The sequence below is a fragment of the Phycomyces blakesleeanus genome (assembly GCF_001638985.1).
Source record: "Phycomyces blakesleeanus NRRL 1555(-) unplaced genomic scaffold PHYBLscaffold_5, whole genome shotgun sequence".
NCBI classification, from domain to species: domain Eukaryota; kingdom Fungi; phylum Mucoromycota; class Mucoromycetes; order Mucorales; family Phycomycetaceae; genus Phycomyces; species Phycomyces blakesleeanus.
In genome coordinates, this window is record NW_017265138.1 from 1,012,538 (window position 1) to 1,033,166 (window position 20,629).

A 20,629-nucleotide genomic window follows, 5' to 3' on the forward strand; every position below is an offset into this window, starting at 1 on the left:
TTCCATCTCTTTACCGTTTATGAGCTATTTCACATGCCACAACTCTTATTCTCGGTAAGCTTTCTTGATGATCTTTATTTTATAATATTTATGTAAGCATAATATAATATACTATAATATTCTACATTTCAACCTCTTCCAAGAGCGACAGGGACAAGAAGTAAGATAGCGAATAAGAAAAACAAGTGAGAACTCAAGATTTGGGGTGATAGGTAGATAGATAGGCAGCATGAAACTAGAAATTAATTTTATTTGTAATATATTTATTTCTTTAAAGACACGCGTTGATTCTCCCTTAAATCTGCAGAGATTATCAAACTTTAGACAGATATCTCTCTTTTTTTTTATATTTACAATCTTCTTCTTCTTCTTTTTCTTTGCGACACAATACTTTGTGTATCTTGATATGATTGGGAAGATTGGTAGAGATAAAGGTAAAGGAGATTGATATAAAACGCCACAATTGATCTGAAAACCCCAAACCTATATATATATATATTTATTTATTTATACGCCTGGTTAGAAGCTAATATTGAGTATCCTGTTGTTTTATGGCAAAGGAAAGAAGTATCTTTTTTTTTTGCTCTTTTTTAAAACAGAAGTCAAGTCAATACAAGAATATTTGTTGTAACATTTCAAGGACTATATGGTTGTACATTTACATTTGTAAACAAGTTACCTAGTCAAACTTCCCCGTTCAGCATGGCTTAGGTCGGAACATGCTATTTGGGGGGAAGGAGTGTCTTAAAAGCGGCATAGATGTTGACAAACTCCCCTTCAAAAAAAATAACCTCGAAGCCCAACTTATTCTCATCAGTACGACAGTATAACCTTTTAATCACAAGTTTTTTTTTATTCTTTTATTCTTTTATTCTTTTACCCTTTTACCCTATATCATTTTTTCTTGGCCTTTATATATACAGATATATAGTTTATTTGCGCGCAAACATGTCGCAATCATACAAGCCAAATTAGTCATAGTCTTAACCTCAATACTACTTTATAAATAAAGAAAAAATAATAGTATAATTACCAATACGAATAGTTTTTTTTTCAATTATCTAAAAATCGAATAAGTTGCGGAATGTCAAATGAATGTGTGCGTGCGTGCTTGTGTGTGTGTGTGTTTTGTTCTTCTTTCAATATCGTGCAAGAGAAACATGCGATTTCCATAAACCATGACCCGAGATTTCCTCTCAAAGCAAGACAACGCGTGCCACAAACTGTGATGTGGAAGTAGAAGTAGAAATAGAATTCAAAGTTAGAAACAGAATAAATAAAGTAGAAGAACAGACCAGCGCAGTTTACCAAAGACGTCAAGTTTAGGCTGACGCATTTATAACAATTAGCCAAAATAAGCTGACCGAGTTCCACACTCAAGCTAAATAACATCAGGGTCAAATAAATAAAAAAAGAAAAACAAGTATACACTCTTTCCATAAAGTAAATTCATCCAATGACGAAAACGAATTCAAGTTATACGGAAAATGAATTTGCCCTGAAGGAAAATCAATTCACCTAATGACAGGAACAAAATTCGTCTTGCTTGACAAATCATATGTCCTGTTACCAAAATTGTTTTGCAGGACAAGTCTTGGCATCTTTGAATATAAAGGAGCACGCCTAGTTCTTGTCTGTGTTTTTTTTACAGTTATATCACAAATCACAGATAATGAGCATTCAATTCTTGTTTCAAAATGGGAAAGGATCTGTCGTCGGCGAGTACGGTAGACCTGAACCAATGTATTATATTGTTGATGAGGAACAGTTTCGTCTTGAAACGCTGAGCTCTCATACATAATATTTAGCTCAACTGCCTCTAGAGATTGAGAGAAGGATATATCCAATGCAGGTAGAAAAGAAGGCAAAGCATAACGGTAATGTCATTATGAGGGAAAGTTCAGTGAAGCGAAATTATACCAGCTATTCTGATCAGGATAAAGTGAGGTTCTTAAAAATGTTGTTTGAGAGGTGTTTGAGTATGGCCACTGCTGGAAAACAACTTGGGATTCATGTTCGTACAGAACAATAATGGGCTGGCCAATACGAGAAAGATCCTTACAGTATCTTTGAGAAACAGAGAAAGACTGCCCGTCCATGTACTCTCCATGACGAGCACAGAAGCGCTATTCTCAAATGAATTGATGAGAATCCTTTCATCATCCTAGACGAAGTAATGAAGAAGTTAAAGCAAATGTTTACCGAATTAAAAGTATCTAAAGCTATCCTGCTCGACCTTGTAAAACAATATTGTAATTTATCTAAGAAATCTCGGCTTCAACCCATAGGCTGGAATAGTGAAGTAAAGATTCAAGAGCGCTTGGATTGGATTCGTAAATGGGGAAAAAAAAAGACTTGAATTTTACGAGAAACTATCTCTTTCTTGACGAATCTTCTTTCCATATTAATTTGAAACGTAGTATGACGTGGTCCAAGTAAGATACACCTGCGGTCAGTTAATGCCATTCTCTCTAAATCTATGCGAATATATTCAATGGCGGTAACCATACATTATAGCTTCATTGAAATCGGTGCATTTTTTTTTTCGAATTATAAATCATGCATACCCCAAAATTCCTATTAAATAAAACTCAGAGTACGCTCCCCTACACAAAAAAAAAGTTTGACTGTAATGTGTTCACACGTCTGCAGAAACTCTTATACGATATCCCACGGCAGAATACATGGATATTAAAGGTTTACCGTATACAGAAGAAATTTGTACGTCATTTTTTTATTGGCGATGATATCCACTTTGATTCGCTGCTCCATGAGAAAAATTGTTCATTTACATGGTAAAGATTTGACAAATGGCGTGCGTCACTTTGGCATTTGCAGTGCTGCGAGAGGGTGATATTTCATTTGCCAAGTTGGTCAAAAGACGATTGATCTGTTAATTGCTAATGATGTCGATGGTCGAGCTTGTCATTGAACAGCCTGAGAATCTAATCCATAATATTCTAAACTTTGTCGTTTGTCTTACATTTTTTTGTTGATCATTAACACAATGTCGGCTAAGGATAAAATTCTCACTTTGTTCCCAAACAGATGCCGCAACTGCTCGAAACAACTGGGATGCTATTTTTCGCATCTGAATCCTTGTTCTTACTAGTGTTATGGTCGGCAAGTGTCCAGATAGTAACAGGCAGCGAGCACAGCTAGTTTGCTAAGGTGGAACATGATCGAGAAAGAAGATATGTGGTGGTTCTGTGGAACTTGGACTGCACTTGTCGTAATTGAGCGTACTCGTCAAATAGATGTAATTTACGGATGGACAGATATTTGTCCATCCGGGTGGATGATGTAAGGAGGACATTAATTATTTTTGTGCCAAGTTCAAGCTTGAGACCATTATCTTCTTCTACAATAAACAGCTCCACATTTGGGTATCTTGTAGCTGGATGCGACAAAGTTGTGTTTAAGGATTGATAGCTCTTGGCCTTGGTTTGTTCATTATGAGCATCCAATGTGGGATATTTATTGTACACTTTTGCACAATTTACAAGCAGGCCTTCGCGTATATTGACAAGGATTGACAAGGATCAGTCCCTCGATTACACGAGCACAAACTACACGCATCCACAGACGCCGTGTCCAATCGATGTTCAATATGGTGGCGATATTTTCATCCATTTCCGTATAATCTGTTACAGATATACAGGACAGATGACTGTTAGGGATCATATGAAATAAAATAGATGCAACAGGTCTTTGGTCGCCTGCATCCAACATTTGAAAATTCCTGCGCTGTGGTAATCCAGACACTCGGCTGTTGGATTTATCACATATAAGAACATGTTCATATTGGGATAGACTAGTAGCTATCATCTTGTCAGCATATAATATATATATAAACGGTTAAGTAATCGGACCAATAATTTACAGTTAGTACTGTAGATGATATCTTAAAGATCCTTAAGAGAATTATATCAGGTAGCCAAATAGTGAAGCCAAGAAGCTAGAAATGGTTGTGGAATGACCAAGCATATTGTGTTCCCTATTGGTTTTATCAAAGATTGTCATTGGGTTCAAATCGACGAGTTCTGCAATCAGCATTTTCTTCTGCTTTTTGTCATCCGGTAAATCCATTGCACCTTTTGCGGAAAGCGTTGGGTCTGAATATGTTCATGTTTCATTGTGTTTTATGGCTGTGGATTCGAAGTGTAATGGTGGTTTCCAATTCTTTGAGTTTTGAGAAATAGTCGGGACAGGAAGGGAAAACGAATACAGTCTTATAAACATCGTCCTCATTTGAAACAAACAGATGATCTTTCACTTTCCGGATGTTGACTTTCACACCAGCTTTAAGTTGAATATCATGAACATTTTTCAGATGCCTTTGTTGTCATATTTGTCATCGCAAATTTTGTTTCTGAAAAATATGACAACAATGTTTTTGAAACAACTTTGCCATGGCTACATTAAAAAACAAACAAAAAAAGATGCTTATAAAGATGCTTATTTTTGCGACAGCCTCATTTCCATGGGCTAGTGTCATTTTTGCAAGCTTGACTCGTTTTCATCTTGTCCTATTCTGGTCTCATTTTCTTTGACTAAAAAAGTAATACAGCATGGCACGTCAGCAATAATTCAGTGCTTGTGCTGCCACAATTTCGACAAAATGAATGCTCCATCTGAAGCAGAAGAAGCACCATCGTATTTTAAAAAAAATGATAATCTTTTTCGGTTTCTCTGTTTCAGGAATTTTGGGGTATGCATAATTTATAATTCGAAAAAAAAATGCACCGATTTCAATGAAGCTCTAAGATATGGTTACCGCCATTGAATATATTCGCATAGATTTAGAAAGAATGACATTAAACGACTAGAGCTACAAAAGAAGTGCCACAATAAACGTGGTTGCTCCTCACTCTGGTGGGCGAACTTAAAGATGCTTACAGGTAAAGAACATCCTAGTCATTTTTACCTTGTCTCAACTAAATCTCCTTTCTATCCCAATTTTTTTTTTGTGTCTCGATTCTCTTTTTCGTTTGTCCAAAAAAGGTAAGCAAATTGCCCAAAAATTAATTTTCATTCGTCCAAGAAAAAAACTAACATCGTCTCAATCTCAAGTAGAAACACTGTATCTACAAGTGGGATAAGCATGAACAGCATCAAATTATCCGAGGATTATTATATCCAATCAATAATACATGTTCACTTGAGTTTCTAGCTTAATATAACTATGATTATAGAAAAGAATGAAAAGCTCGATAATTTTAAAGTTGAACTAGTCGATTAGTCCAGTCTTTAAGTATTCTAATAGACCACTCCTAATAACTCTCCTCATTGCAATAAATGAATGAATGGTATCTATCTCTTTATTTGTTTTGGTCCTGCATAAATTTGTAGTATATATATATATAAAGCTTTATAGGATAAACCAGTGATGAACTAAAAAACATTTGGCTGCTTTAGACTTTAATAAAGCTTTAATCCTTGAATATTTACCTTACTGTAAAAATATATATTGTAAAAACAGCTCCACCGATTGTACAGCTAAAAAGCCTTGATGGTTAGGCTAACAACCATAGATCCAAAAGATATTCAGTAACGGTATATTCTTTTTTGGACATATTGTCACCATCACTCTAACTATTTGTGATGAGATCCAATTTTTTGGCTCAATAACTTTTCTTTTTACAAATAAAAAATAAAAAATAAAATAAAGAATAGAAAAGACCATTAACCTCCATTATCTTTAACATCCCTTACCTCATCATGCTGGCATCCGAGTTACCATTCGAAATCCTTCACAAAATTGGCATGTTCCTTTGCCAATCAGACTTGGTGAAATGCACCATGGTCTCCAAAACGTGGAAGCAGCCATTTCTCGAAGCTTTGTGGAGATTCAGACTCATAATAAAGCCAAGTACTCTCGACGCAATCTTAGACACTACCTCTAAAGAGAACATATACACAAAATATGGCCGCCACACGCGAGAGCTTGGGTTTGCGGGCCCTATTGTTTTGAAACAAGGGTCAATATTTATCATCCAACAGCGTTTCCAAAACCTAAAGGCATTAAACTTATTAATGCTTGACGGCCAAATTATCGATCTAGGAGGATTGGCAGATTGGGATCTTTGGAGTACACTGACATATCTAACCATCAACGCCAATCTATTGAATCCTGTTAGTGGAAAAGATGAGATCATAAATGCCTTCAAGTGTCTGCCAAAACTGGAATCATTAATTGTTCAGCAAGATGAGTGGAGAAAAGTGCTCGAATTCTCATTGACAGACTTCGAGAACCTGCACACCTTTTTACCATGTGTAAGAACCCTAAAGCTGGATGCAAGTCTTGCAGAACTTACCAACGCAGATGCAGAACTTCTCACGCATGTTACCCCAGCACTCGATTTATCGTTTGCATCCGTTTGTTTTGGAGCCAAGGATCTTCGCTGGCTGTACTACTTTGCACAAAAATACCCAAACGTGCGTATACTGGATTGTAAATCGAGTGACCAATACATCACACAGTACACCCACCAGACTGAAACCGCTAGTATGCTATCCAAGCTTCCGTCTGTCTTTCCGCACGTCAAAAAGGCAGAATTCTGGAGTCCCTCAAACTCTGACGACCTGCTGATCATTCTGTGTGGACTCTTACATCCGTTCAACGTGCCGATATCTCACTTAAAATACAGGTTTCGACATCGTCTACGCGAAGTAGTTTCCCCAGACGAAAAAATCCAGCAATGCACGCGTCTACTGCCCAAAACTCTTACTACACTATGCATCATAAATCAACAAAACACTAGACTTTCTCGTTTCAATACAACAGCATTAAGATATTGCCCAAATCTGGTCTATCTAAGCATCAGTGACCGCGACGCATTCATCTCATTCGACCTTCTCTTGGACTTTTGTCAGCATCTAAAAATATTTAAACTCGACCAAGGACTACTTCTACTTAGTACAGAGACCAGTTTCGATTCCCCAAATCATGGGCTAGAAGCTATTGATATTTCTAGAGCAAGCATTAGTGTTCCAACCTTCGAGTATACATCAATACGTTGCGAGCTTCTAGAATGTATGCGCTTAAATGATGTCAAAATTGTAGGAGCCATTGAAAAACGCACAGGGAGCTTTTGTATCTCGATGGCCTTTACTTCTTTTAGGCTTTTGCACCTCAACAAAGTTCAGTTCTACCCAACCGACTACATAACCGTAAACAAACCCATACATCTGGTAGTACTTTCCCGATACACTACAGTCACCCAAAATAACCACCATCCAAAACGACATACTCATCTTCGGGAAGATTACTATCCAAGAGAGGTGTTTGAATACATGTGGCACCATACATATTGTAACGATCGATCCGATTACGACAGACTACCCCAAACAAGAATGCTGACAAGGAAGGAGACAAAAATTGCTCGTAGATATTTCCGCAGCTCACGTCGAAATAAGCACATAGGCGAAGACGATAGTGCGGATCGTAGTATTGAGGGACACGTTCAAGAGAACGAATGGGAGAAAGACCTTCACAGAGGATATGTTTCATTCTTCTGCCAGTACATACATAAGTATGAGTTTGGAGGCAATATGGTATATTATAACGAACAATGGGAAGAAATACTTGCCCCTTTTCAATGATTTTTTTCTTTTTCTTTTTACTACTGATATATTGAATTTATTAGTTTATGAGATAAGGTATTATAACTTTGAGTCTTTTTTTTGGCTTTTTATTATTCAACCTTTAAAGTTAGATGTATAGTTTGGATATAAAGACTATGATTCAGTATTCAATTTACAGTCACTTATCAAAAGTAGTAAGCTCTTTGAAAACAAAACAAAAAAAGGCAAAACCAAAAATCAAGAAATTGAAATGAAGTTTTGTAATGCTTGGAGGAAGAGGGATCCCTAACAAAACAAAACAAAAAGCAATGATGCTTGTAAAAGCTTTAGGCTGAATCTAAAATCATTGGTATTGTCTTTTATATATCTTACAATACAAGATATAACCACTGTATCCAGCATAAGATCACAGAAAATCACGATAATATATAGCTCTTTGATAGATAGTTACAAGTATTATTTTCAATATAAAGTGTTACAACCATATCTTCTTTGGATATACAGTTGCCTTTTGCATTTGTCAACAAGATTTTTAGCACGTATTTTTTTTTTTCATTTGTAAAATACCGGTTCAAATTATCTGATAATAGTTTCTCAATCATAAATTGCCATGAACTATAGCAACCTAAACCAATCTAGAATCTCTCAGAGAAGTTCTTATATTTATTGGAAGAGGATGAGGATGAGGGTGAGAATACTCTTAGATTTGGATATCTTTTTCATGTTCTCTATTATTTTATCTATTCTAAAATACAAGTATGTAATAACTTTGTTTGGCCGATGATTGGATAATCGGTTGAAGAATTCTTTTTAATACTTAAACACATAGACTCATATTAACTTTAGCTTTTGAAGAAAAAAAGCCGAGAATTGGTCTCTTTTTTGTACAAATATATTAATGTACGATATAAAGCATGATGCATTAATTATTTGACTTTAACCAATCAGAGAACCACTTTAACTTTACGTTATAAGCTTAGCATAAAACTTTTTTTTCTTCATCTCTAAAGACAAAAAAAAATACCAAAGAAATATAGAAATTTGGGTCAACTATGTAAAAAGAAAAACTTTATTAGATTCTTATATACTACACATAATAATTATCAGCCAATATATAATAAGATTTTGATTGTGGTATAGATATTAAACATTTATTCTTTCTCTGTAATAAGATATTTAGTACATTACATACAGGAGAACGATAGTAAAGTGAAAGATGCCATCATGGCATTATGTATTATATATACTTATTTTAGAGATTTTACAGGAAAGGCTTTAACATCACTTCTACCGATATTCAAACCTTTAAGTATACGGAGTACGATACAGAATATCTTCTGATTCTGAATATAAGATATATAAACCTTGAGGAAATATATCTCAAGCCATGATGTTTAATAGTTTTATTATTGCTTTGATTGAGTGTCTCAATAAACTATTCGGTACAATTATGTGATTATGTGATGTCGATTTATATTATAGCAGTTCTGGTAAAGAGGGTTAGAAAATCAATTAAAGCCATCTTTATCTTTTTATATCAATCAGCCAAGTTCCTGATACTATCTCTATTAAACTTATCAAGAAGAGAAGAGAACTATATTTATCTGTAAACCAATTAGGTATAAAAGGCTTTGTTCAGATTTAAAAAATTGGGACGTCTATTTATTTCTTTTTACTAATACTTCAAGACCTATGGAACATAGTCGTTTAAGAATATCTGTCAAAGAAAAGCTTGTAAACCCTCTCAGAAGAGCAGTTACAGCTGGGGTCCTCGGAGCTTGTTTATACAAGTCATACTCACTAATATTGGAAAACCAAGAAAATACTTCTGTCTGGGATCGCAGAGGATTCAAGAAGATTCCGTCTCCATCAGAGCGATACTTTTATATTGGTATTTTATAGCTAACTATAGTACTAGGTTGCGTATGTACATATATACTAAGCTTGAATTTGCTTTTTTACTTCTTTAAAACAAAGGGCATTTCCTTTCATTTAGGGAGCAGCCCAATATTCAACTCCAAAAATGGCATAAGAAATATGGTAATTTCGTTGTTGATGTTATCGTTATGATGGAAATTCTTTTATAAGATATATATATATAACATATGCGTTTAATACTTCAAAGGCCCACTTATACATCTTAATATGGGTGCTCAACATTGGATCATGATTAGTGATCCTTATATTGCTCACGAAATATTTGTCAAGAATGGCGCCAAAACCTCTGGCAGGCATGAGCACAGTTTCTCTTACGAAAAGTATGCCAAAGCTGGAAGGTATTACACATAACATACAAATTTTAAAATCAAAATCGTAAATCCATACTTAATATATTTGCAGTGGTATTATATTCAGTCATCCAGGAAAGAAATTGAATAGCGCGCTTGCAAACGGTATTTTACCCAAGCTAACTACTAGTTTATACCCATAATTTGTTTTTATAAATCTGTATGCATGTGTGTTTTTTTTAAAAAAAAATGAAAAAAAAGCTATGCGAATTCTGTCCCATCAGAATGTTGATCAGTGCATAGAAGAATTTGAGTTTACGGCCGAAACTACCCTCGCACAAATGATGGAAGCTACAGAAAGGGAAGGTTCAGTTGACCCATCGATATATCTCAAGTTGGGTGCATATAATACCTTAATAAAAGCAATCTTTGGAAGAAACATTTCTTCCATTAACGATCCTGTCTTCAAAGATCTCCTTCAAGTTACACAGAACGTTTTACAGTGTTCTAGTCCTCACAGGGATATCAAGTCTCTATTTCCACGCCTTGCCTGGCTTGAATGTCTAATAGGGAATAACAAGAAGAAAGAGAAAATAGTTTCCTCCCGAGACGAGCTGTATGGAAGACTATTGAAAGAAGCGCTAGATGGGGATGCAGACTGCTTAGCAAAAGAAATTTATTTACTTAAAGAAGAGCAAGAACTGGAGGAGAAAGATCTGATTGTCATGTTGAGCAAGTGTTATAGCTAATTTTTTAGAGATTAAAGCTTCTGTAGCTAATATGCTTTGCTGAGATATATAGGCGACCTAATTGTTGCTGGAGAGACAGCTTCTACATATATGATGTGGTTTTTTGCCATAATATCACAATATACTGACATCCAAAAGAAAATGTGTGAAGAAATTGACAAGTTTATTTCTGATACTGGCCGTATTCCTGGTTTTTCTGATCGCGATCTTTTACCATATCTCTGTTGTGTTTTGAAAGAAAATGGCCGTTTTAGAAGCCCTAGCAACTTTGGAATACCCCATACTGTGAATGCAGATAGTGAGTAGTCTCTAAGCAGTACGTTTTGACTTTTATTAACCACAATCTCTACTTAGTTAGAGTTTCTGGCTACTTTATTCCCAAAGGCACAATATTAATGGCAAGCATGCATGCAATGCACGCGAATGAGGAAGTCTATACAGACCCTTCAAGATTCCTACCAGAGCGCTTTAACAAAAGCAACAAGATGTGGAATACTTCAACAAATGGACCAATAAAAGAAAGAGAGACTTATATATTTGGGTGGGGAAGGTGAGTTACCCAGGACTTGTCAGAACTCTAGTATATATAGACAAATGAATATATACTGATTCCATTTTGGGCTCTTATTATTTTTCAAAAACAAAACAAAAAGGCGAACTTGCCCAGCAATATACTTTGTGAGTATTTGAGTGATGTTTGACCCAAGCAATAGTTTGTTATTAAACAAAATTCTATGATCAGACGGAAGTCGAGATTTTCAATATGTGTGTGCGGACCCTTGCACGATGCTCAATTGAACCAGAATTCGATAAAGAAGGAAACCCAATGCTGGTTGACCTGAACCTATCCAATAGTTTAGGATTAGGTTCAGTGCCAGTGCCATTTAAAGTGAGATTGGTTCCTAGGACCAAGTTTATTTTTGCCACTACCAATTTTACTACATAAAAAAAAACTTTGGGAATCAAGATTTCGTGTGTGTCTGAGTAACCAAAGCTTCATTGGATGAAATACGAATTAATGGGCGTACGGATTAGACTTTACCGGGAATACGGCAAAGATGATTTATGAATTGCATCTTAACAGGCTACGGATAGCCCAATAATGTCAAACGATAAATCCAAGCTATTAAAAACTTATTCTGTTTATGTTTCTTTTTTTTATAAATCCAACATTTCTATAATGAGGTTAGGAGGCTACCGTGTTATCATCAGGTGAGGGCAATAGAGTGTTATAGTAATGTGGCGAAGCAGATTGTGCCTCAATCCTATTACGGCTACAAAGCAAGTGGGTTTTAATCTGACAAGGAAGGACAATCTGCATTTCAATCACAGTCTGCTTCTCATCTTTAAAAATGTATGAACTCGTGGGCTTAATCGGATAAACGAGGAAATGAACCTGGTAAAAGTGGTTTTGATACGTTAATACAAAATAACTTTTAAGGCTACGTATTGTGGGAAGGAAGAAGTTAATGGAAACATGGCTTTTTCAAATCGACTTTAATAAGGAGTTATTGCCATTTCAATTGAAGAAATCACCCGTCCTCTATTTGCACATTTCACCAAACAAACTTTGTATCTTTGGTAGTTTTAATCTCAGTCATTAAACGATGTAGAACTCATTTCGATTTCTGTGTTTTTAGTCTGTTTATCTTTTCATATACAACCCACACCCACTCCTTTCATTCCAGCCACCATGTCGAGCACTCAGCCTCCTTATGAGCACCCACGGGCCATAACCCCTCCTTCACGCCCAGCCTCGAGCGCTTCTATACATAGACAACCAATGTCGCCTAATGATCTACCCCTTGAATCTCTTTCATTGCAGGGTCCATCTCGCCATCCCATTTATGCTCCCACTCGCTCCCACTCGCCATATTCTTCAGGCAACCAAAACCAGCAATCTCCTCGGACTATTTATGCAACGATTCCTCCCGTAACCCCTCCCCCTCAAATACAACATCAACAAGTGTATAATCCACAGCAGCAGTCACAGCAGCCACAGCCTCAATCACAGCAGTCGCAACCACAGCAGCAGCAACAACCGCAACAGTTGCAATATCAGCCGCAGCAATATCAACAGCAACAGCAAATACATCCGCCACAAAATTATCAGCAACAGCCACGACAGCAACAACAAAACTCTCCGCGTGGATCTCCATCCTTAGGGCCAATGCAGCGCCCTGTGGCGCGTTATCCTTCAGAAGCATATGGGCCTGGCTACCACAGACAATATCGACCCGAACCACCTAGATTACAGCCCTCTGCTTCGAATGGGCCACATAAACCGTTTGTACAACCGTCACTTACACAGCCATATTATCCTGCTGAACCGATTTACCGTCCTCAACAGGGCTATTATCCCGCTGAGCAGCCATACCCTGTAGCGCAACCAGGACGCTTGTACTCCGATCCTTATTCCCAAGTTCCGCAAAGTGGCGCACCGTTGCACTACCCGGACCCAGCCACGACTTACCAAGAAATGCCTCCTCCAGCAGACCCCCACCGCCTCGTGGCCCCCTACCAGGCACCCCAACCTCCACCCACAGACAACAATTATATGCCAGATAGTTCTGTCGCCGTAGCCGCAAATGCAGGCAAAAAAGCAAAAGTAAGCAACTTTCCTCCGGTGACTCTTGAAAACATCGCCAAGTTCCGAGAAGAAGCCAGAAAAAATAATGATCCTCGTATGCTACTTGATCTCGCCAAATATCTTCTTGAGGCAGTTCCTCTTGTGTGCGTCAATGACACGGATGTAAAGCGCGCAAAGAAAGTGAGAGAAGCAATGGTCTTGGAAGCACAAAAGATTGTTAGAAAGTTGGCAACTCAAGGCAATTTTGGAAAATCTGGTTATGCTGAAGCACAGTTTTATTTGGGAAATGCTTATACAGGTGGGCTTATGGGATTACCTATTGATGCTGAAAAGGCCTTTGGATCTTACATTCAAGGTTCAAAGCAGAATCATCCAGGTTGCACATATCGTACGGCTGTGTGCTATGAGGTTGGGGCGGGTACCAAACGTGATAAGTCCCACGCTATTCAATTCTTTCGAAAGGCGGCCAATCTCGGTGACCCATCTGCTATGTACAAGCTTGGAATGATTCTTATACAAGGCCATATTGGGCAGACCAAGAACCCTCGAGAAGGTATCTCATGGCTGAAGAAAGCTGCCGCATTTGCAGACGAAGATCACCCTCATGCACTCCATGAGTTGGGTATAGCCTATGAAAAGGAAGGAATCCCATCGGTCATTCCCGATGTTAATTATTCGCGAGATCTATTTACACAAGCTGCTCAAAATGGTTACGCTCCATCTCAGTTCAAACTTGGATTAGCGTATGAACATGGCTATCTGAACTGCCCCGTCGATCCTCGCCGGTCAATCGCATGGTACTCCAAGGCAGCCGAGCAGGGTAACATGGAAGCTGCTTTAGCACTCTCGGGATGGTATCTGACTGGTGCGGATGGAATCTTACAGCAGAGTGACTCGGAATGTTACTTGTGGGCACGTAAAGCAGCCGATCACGGCTTTTCCAAAGCAGAATATGCTGTCGGCTATTACACCGAGTCGGGTATTGGTGTCCGCCAACATATTGATGAGGCTAAGAAATGGTATATGCGTGCTGCCGCCCAAGGAAACAGGCGCGCAATGCAACGTTTGACTGAGTTGAAAAACAATGGTGCATCTAGACCTCAGCAGCGACAAAATCATACTCGTGGACCAAATGGAGTCCCAGCCAGCAAGGACTCAGACTGTAGCATAATGTAACCAACTCTAAACATCTCTCATATTTGAATGTTTCTACCTTACTATAACTTATATTACTGATAGTACACTCCCTTTAATTACTTATACACTTGATATTAAAATCTCATGATTGATTCTCTTTCTTGATTCTGCTCTATAAAGCCATCTATCTAAATACAATAGCTAGAATGACAGTCGGTGTCCAAAGTAAAGACTTGTACCTGTCATGAAACTATGGGGTATTTCATTAACCGCTATTCCATTATAATAATCTTCCTTATGTTTATGTTCTGGGAACATTACAGCAATACCAATCTGGTAGAAAAGAAATGAATTGTATAGCTTCTGGAAACTTTTTATCAATATAAGTATGTTCTACAAAAAGAAAACATACTGAGCTTTGGAAGAGTATACTTTTACTTGATCTGTAATTCATATCTATATAAGTTTTATTGTATATGAAACACGGTGTCAATATAGTTTGTTCTTATTGTTCTCTTTGTTCCTTTTTTTAAAAATAAAAATAAAAATAAAACTTACAAACTTTGAACTACTAATAAAACTATTCCCTCTTATATGACTGGTTATTGGAAGTAGACATAATTGGCTTTTGAGTGTTCCGATTTTATCTCGATTGTACCATGTTGCATTTATCTTCTGTATAAGAAATACCTGATAAGAATTGATTATTGTACGTGTGTATTATACGCATTTGTGTACTTTTTTTTCTTTCTTTTTTTCTTAGGCACTGGGCGGAGTCACAAAAGGGACAGTTTTGAATTTAAACTTTCCGCGTACAAGACCGAAAGTGTGAGAAGAGAGTCTGTAGAGGGGAAATAGTGATAATTTTTGGGCTAGTTCTTTATTATACCTTTTTCATTCATTTCAAATCTAAATTCATCATGGCATCAGATCCTGACAAAATACAACCGATCAACGATACTAAGCTTGATATACATGACTTTCTCTCTCGGCATGTGCCAGCCCAACTTGCCAATCCTCGTAAACTATGTTATCGTCATCGTCCAGATCTTGTTCGCAAACGACTACCTGATTCATTCAACATTCAAGACGTACAACAAGTAAGCATTTACCACAGATACATACAAGCAATGTATATGTTTTTTTCTCTTTGTTGACATTCGAGACAGCAAATGGAGAAACTTCCAATGGCAGACAAAGAGGCCATTAGTCATATCTGGTCACTCTTCTCTGCTGCTCCAGACGAGCAGAGAATATTAATTCTTAAAGGGATTTTATCGACTTGCTGTATGCCTCAGCTATCTTTCTTGTTTGATGCGATCAAACCATTGCTGCGTATCGACTTTATTTCAATCTTACCACGGGAAGTATCTCTCCATGTGTTTTCTTACTTGGATGCAACGTCTCTATGCAATGCAGCACAAGTGTCTCAGACTTGGCGGTCACTTGCAGATGACGATGCACTCTGGCATAGAATGTGTGAGCAACACATAGACAAAAAATGCACAAAGTGTGGGTGGGGATTACCATTACTTGACAAGAAAAAGCGTCCAAATCCACGAAAACCAACAACTGTGTTTCGTACAACACCTGTTTCAGTACTTCCACTAGGTACAGCATGTGGACCTACTGCTACCAGCAATAGTAATACTGAAACCAGTACGGATGATGCTCTTGCAAGCAATCCTTCTAAAAGACAAAAGACTGAGGCCAGAGTGGAGTCTATCGAAACCGCCTCCTATCCAGCCTCTCAGCCTTTGGTACCTCTCATCAGACGCCCATGGAAAGATGTCTATAGTGAGCGATTGGTGGTCGAGCGCAATTGGAGACAAAACAAATATCAGGGCAGGGTACTACGAGGTCACACCGATGGCGTGATGTGCGTGCAGTTTTGCGATGTTGCTGGAATCTTGATGACTGGTTCTTATGATAAAACTATTCGGGTGTGGAACATGGAGACTGGAGAACTTATACGAGTGCTGTCGGGACATGCTCGATGCGTTCGTGCACTTCAGTTTGATGAAGCCAAGCTTGTAACCGGTGCAATGGATAATACACTCAAGATTTGGAATTGGCACACAGGCCAGTGCATCCGCACGTTGCAAGGTCATACCGGAGGCGTGCTTTCGCTGCATTTTGATTCGCGCATATTGGCAAGCGGATCGACTGACCACACGATCCGTGTGTGGAACTTTGAGGCAGGTGAATGTTGCACACTTACCGGACACACAGAGTGGGTTAATTCGGTCCGTATATTTGGCGACCACACTCTCGTTTCTGGCAGCGATGATGCAACCATACGCGTGTGGGATTTGACATCTCGTACTTGCACAAGCGTCTTGAAAGGACATGTTGGTCAGGTCCAAATCGTGCTTCCCAGTCCCAAGGGGTTCACCCATCGGTTCACCCCCGAAGCCACCGAAGCCGCTGCGATGGCTTCGAGCAGAAACATCTCCCGCACAGCCGCACGTGCTCGTCCCCTCACGGGCACAGGTGTTTCTCCACCCGGATGTGCCACGGATGATTCCCCTAGATTACAGGAACAGGCTGATTTGACTGTTAACAGCAATTGCTCAACTCTGTCTGACCGGCCAATTCTTATGTCGGGATCGTTGGACAACACGATCAAGATCTGGGATATGACAACTGGGGTGTGTCTGCGGACCCTGTTTGGCCACGTCGAAGGTGTTTGGGGACTTGCTTATGACAAACTTAGGATCGTCTCTGGATCACATGACAAGACGATCCGTATCTGGGATACCGAGAGTGGTCGATGTATGCATCCTTTAGAAGGCCACAATGGGCCTGTAACGGCTGTAGCGCTGAGTGATACCAAGATAGTTTCTGCTTCGGACGATGGAGACATCAGAATATGGGATTACAGCAAACGTTAAAGAAGTCTTTTTAGCAATATAAACATATTAATTAGTCAATAAACTACAGTCATTTGTATATAGCATCCTCTGTTAAATAAAGGCACGCGTCCTGAACTCCGATGGACAAACATCATAAATCCAATAGAGCCAATGACGTGATTCGCACTCTGTATCTCGTATTGATGGCGACATTGGTTTCTTTCCAATCAACTACAAGCAAGTGTGCGGACGGTCTAAAGGCATAATCAATCTTTGACAAGACATCTACATCGATAGTCTTCTTTGTAACTTGTTCAGATGATTTAGTTTTTTTCATCTTGTTGTCTGTGCCTGAGCATCACATTGAGCACTTTAGAAACCATCCAAGCTGATGTTGTAGTTGTCTCTAGGGCATCAAACATCTAAAGAAGAGGTGCGAAGTCTTGACCGGATGACGCTATCGTTTCTATATCTCGCGCGCTCATTCGCCTTTCCTGTTCGTCTTCTTTCCACCCCTCTTTGCTGCTCTCTTGGCGCACAATCCGTCGTTCCACGCTCCTTATTTCGTTGCTGAGTTTCCTATTTAATAAAAACTACTCTGCATATCACAATTTATTTCTGTATCTTGTACAGCTTGCCCTCAGACGATACTTTAAATATATATAAATATAAATATATATATATATTAATTAGCACTTTCAAAACGAGCATTTGATTCTTGTGTCAGCAGCACAAAAGCTCTTCTTCCTCTTATTTTTTTATAACAGGAAACTCTCGACTAATTTCTTAGCTTGCTATCTTCATTCTTATCCTTATTTTATTTTATTTTTGGTCATCACAATTTCCCTTCTTTATTTTCGCCGCTCTTGATGATTAGTAATAGATCCAGTCCTGCCAAACCAGTCAATCGGGCTGGCTCTGATACTCCACCCCGATGGACACCTCATATCGACTCTCTCAACCAAACTATTGACCCAATCTCAGCTCTATCTGACATTGACCTCCAACGGGAGCTTTCTATTTATGCAAATGCCCAATTTACGTTTGATACTGTTCCCGGAGAAGCATTGGGACAAGAAAAAGAGGAGCAATCTACTACTGCCAGTCTCCGCGCTCAAGATGCGTTCCAACAAGCTATGGCTGTTGGTGAAGCTATGCTCCATCAATCTACTCGAGAATATGCCCAGAAACCTTATCAATATCCTATCAACACCAATAGTTATGAGCCGCCTATTCAGATGTACAGAGATATGTCCATGGAGACCTACAGTGCTATCCAATCTCCCATAACTCCACATAGCCACAGTATGGTACTCAATAATGGTAAGCATCATTTAATAGCACGAGTTTTATTTCTGTGTACACAGTCCTTTATCTATCTTACTAACCATTTCAATTGCCTTTTGGTCTAAAGAACTCGGATATCCAATCTCCAGTCATCACACTCATTGCCCACCACTCTCAGTTTCTTCTTCGACTCCAAACACTCCCACATTTTATGGAAGTATCGAGTCTCCAAAGTCTGGAGGAGGAAACGATCAGTCTATTGATCAATTTATGTCTATGATGTCTTCGATGGCTTCATCCAAGAACTTTTCTGACTCACTGCCCAGCCCTCACTCTACTGCCTTTGAATCCCAACCGTTCAGACCTACCCAAGAAGGTGTACCTTTAATGCGTACTCAATCGCATGATCCTCGTCTTCGCTTCAATAACGTGCAAAGTCAACAGGCTGTAAATATTACCCCACGGCGCGTGCGTACCAACAGCATGGTCCCTTCTATCGAGACTACTAAATCTTACCCAAAGGCTCTCCCAACCCCAAGCCAAAGCACAAGTGCTAAAGATAATGCACCTGGAAATACGAATACAGCCGTAGGTTACAATGGGCATAACATAAGCCGGACTGGATCTATTTCAGAAGAGGACGATGAACGAGATGGCTCTGAAGATGAAGGTCCTAGTCATGAAATGTCAAAGGATGATAAGCGACGTCGCAATACAGCTGCCAGTGCTAGATTTCGGGTGAAAAAGAAGATGAGAGAACAAATATTGCAGCGTACTGCATGCGAAATGACAGAAAAAGCCAAACAGCTTGAAATTCGCGTCAAAGAACTTGAACGCGAGATTGGTTGGCTCAAATCGCTTGTGGTTGAAAAGAACGAAGCACGCCTTGATCAACTTATGCAAAACCGGCCTCCACATGCCGATCCAATTAGCAAGCGACCTTCCTAAGAACAGAACAAAAAAAAGAACAAAAAAATACCAAAAAAAAACCTCTTGATTGACGTGCAAGAAACTCTATATATTACGAACATCGATCCCTATGCACAATTTTGTATGACTTTTCTTTTTTCTTTTATTATCTCTCCCTTCCTTTATGTATTTATGGCTGTACGTATGTAAATATCCCTTATTCTAGATGCTCTCCTCTTCCAACGACAAAACAAATCGACTTTATGCTAGCCCAATTTTCAAATTTTCTTTATGCTTTCATCAAATTTTCATGAAAAATAATAATAAAACAAATCATCGTCATTCTTATATGTAAATATATATATATATATGTATGTATGTATGTGTATATGTGTATATGTGTATGCATTCAGGTTCTATCCTGTTATCTTCTTCTTCATGGAGAAGGTTTTGATTGTACTAAAAAAAATTATGGGGTCTCTTTTTGATCCGAGACAGTCTCAAGTATTTTCTTGATAAATTCTTCAAATACGCTATCAGAAGCTCTAGCAGCGTCAAGGTCCTTTTCAGGGTCTTCTGAAGTATCGATTTTCGTAATTAAATCGCGGATTTGAGGATACTTTAGGTATGGACGGAGCTCATCGGCATATGCTTTTATACAAGGAAAAGGTTGAATGTTGGATCAGAACCAGGATCGGGATCGGGATATTCACAGCAATGTTTAACTCACATAATCCTTTCAGTTTGTCTTCACTTAATCGGCTCTCATCTTCTTCGTCTTCAAAGGGAATCTCTTTTCGTATGGGTTCCTTTTCTAATAGCAATGCCATTGAATATACTTTTAGATATATGCGAGCTTTTCTTGTTTTTTTTTTAAAAAAAATACCTTGAACGGGCTGCTCATTCGACTCACATGGCGTAGCTATACCAAAAAAAAATAAAGGCGTTAATTTATAGTTTGCCTTGTTTTCTTTCTTTTTTGGTATTGTTTATAAATAATATGTTTCTTACATTTATGCACTTTATAGCATGCCAATGAACAGCTGTAATGAACATGATGATTTAAATCAGTATAGAAATATAAAATTCAAGAAGGTACACTGTCTGTGTGTAGAAAGCTTACTATAATATCTTGCATTTTGGGCATTTGTATTTTGCGTCTGTGCCAGAGCACACTTTGCAGTATTTATCCATTATGCAACTTGGTAGTGTTTTTTTTTCTTTAATTCTTTTTGCCCCGCCTATGCTGGAAGAACGCACAGGCTTCGTGCGACCTTCTCAACTTGA

General features: G+C 38.3%; 9 protein-coding genes across 9 annotated transcripts; 6 read left to right on the forward strand and 3 right to left on the reverse strand.

Moving 5' to 3' along the window:
- Window positions 1-128: 128 nt before the first annotated feature.
- Window positions 129-1,799, reverse strand: PHYBLDRAFT_62993 (hypothetical protein; the record flags this gene model as incomplete). The annotated part of the gene is made up of 5 exons (XM_018441053.1): window positions 129-235; window positions 355-483; window positions 964-998; window positions 1,184-1,381; window positions 1,519-1,799. 5 exons carry the CDS (start codon window positions 1,797-1,799, stop codon window positions 129-131), a joined length of 750 nt encoding a protein of 249 aa, XP_018294850.1.
- A 989-nt stretch (window positions 1,800-2,788) lies between these two features.
- On the reverse strand, window positions 2,789-4,089 carry PHYBLDRAFT_62992 (hypothetical protein; the record flags this gene model as incomplete). Its single annotated transcript, XM_018441052.1, has 5 exons — window positions 2,789-2,890; window positions 2,984-3,166; window positions 3,228-3,487; window positions 3,528-3,828; window positions 3,988-4,089. 5 exons carry the CDS (start codon window positions 4,087-4,089, stop codon window positions 2,789-2,791), a joined length of 948 nt encoding a protein of 315 aa, XP_018294851.1.
- A 1,632-nt stretch (window positions 4,090-5,721) lies between these two features.
- On the forward strand, window positions 5,722-8,978 carry PHYBLDRAFT_62991 (hypothetical protein; the record flags this gene model as incomplete). Its single annotated transcript, XM_018441051.1, has 3 exons — window positions 5,722-7,557; window positions 7,719-7,781; window positions 8,844-8,978. 3 exons carry the CDS (start codon window positions 5,722-5,724, stop codon window positions 8,976-8,978), a joined length of 2,034 nt encoding a protein of 677 aa, XP_018294852.1.
- Window positions 8,979-9,279: 301 nt separating this feature from the next.
- Window positions 9,280-10,564, forward strand: PHYBLDRAFT_62990 (CYP5206 protein; the record flags this gene model as incomplete). The annotated part of the gene is made up of 5 exons (XM_018441050.1): window positions 9,280-9,478; window positions 9,565-9,627; window positions 9,713-9,863; window positions 9,928-9,980; window positions 10,077-10,564. 5 exons carry the CDS (start codon window positions 9,280-9,282, stop codon window positions 10,562-10,564), a joined length of 954 nt encoding a protein of 317 aa, XP_018294853.1.
- A 141-nt stretch (window positions 10,565-10,705) lies between these two features.
- PHYBLDRAFT_165317 (CYP5206 protein) lies at window positions 10,706-11,510 on the forward strand (the record flags this gene model as incomplete). The annotated part of the gene is made up of 4 exons (XM_018435199.1): window positions 10,706-10,862; window positions 10,919-11,114; window positions 11,218-11,242; window positions 11,307-11,510. 4 exons carry the CDS (start codon window positions 10,706-10,708, stop codon window positions 11,508-11,510), a joined length of 582 nt encoding a protein of 193 aa, XP_018294854.1.
- Window positions 11,511-13,121: 1,611 nt separating this feature from the next.
- On the forward strand, window positions 13,122-14,487 carry PHYBLDRAFT_131722 (hypothetical protein; the record flags this gene model as incomplete). The annotated part of the gene is made up of 1 exon (XM_018429436.1): window positions 13,122-14,487. The coding sequence occupies one exon, from the start codon at window positions 13,122-13,124 to the stop codon at window positions 14,328-14,330; it is 1,209 nt and encodes a 402-aa protein (XP_018294855.1). The 3' UTR covers window positions 14,331-14,487.
- An 826-nt stretch (window positions 14,488-15,313) lies between these two features.
- On the forward strand, window positions 15,314-17,173 carry PHYBLDRAFT_97203 (hypothetical protein; the record flags this gene model as incomplete). The annotated part of the gene is made up of 2 exons (XM_018444010.1): window positions 15,314-15,391; window positions 15,461-17,173. Coding segments are annotated over 2 exons (1,791 nt in total), but the record flags the coding sequence as incomplete, so codon positions are not given.
- A 1,953-nt stretch (window positions 17,174-19,126) lies between these two features.
- On the forward strand, window positions 19,127-19,300 carry PHYBLDRAFT_103967 (basic-leucine zipper transcription factor; the record flags this gene model as incomplete). The annotated part of the gene is made up of 1 exon (XM_018427801.1): window positions 19,127-19,300. A coding segment is annotated over one exon (174 nt), but the record flags the coding sequence as incomplete, so codon positions are not given.
- A 511-nt stretch (window positions 19,301-19,811) lies between these two features.
- PHYBLDRAFT_165321 (hypothetical protein) lies at window positions 19,812-20,536 on the reverse strand (the record flags this gene model as incomplete). Its single annotated transcript, XM_018435200.1, has 5 exons — window positions 19,812-19,993; window positions 20,073-20,180; window positions 20,229-20,264; window positions 20,354-20,385; window positions 20,466-20,536. The coding sequence occupies 5 exons, from the start codon at window positions 20,534-20,536 to the stop codon at window positions 19,812-19,814; spliced, it is 429 nt and encodes a 142-aa protein (XP_018294858.1).
- Between the last annotated feature and the right edge of the window lie 93 nt (window positions 20,537-20,629).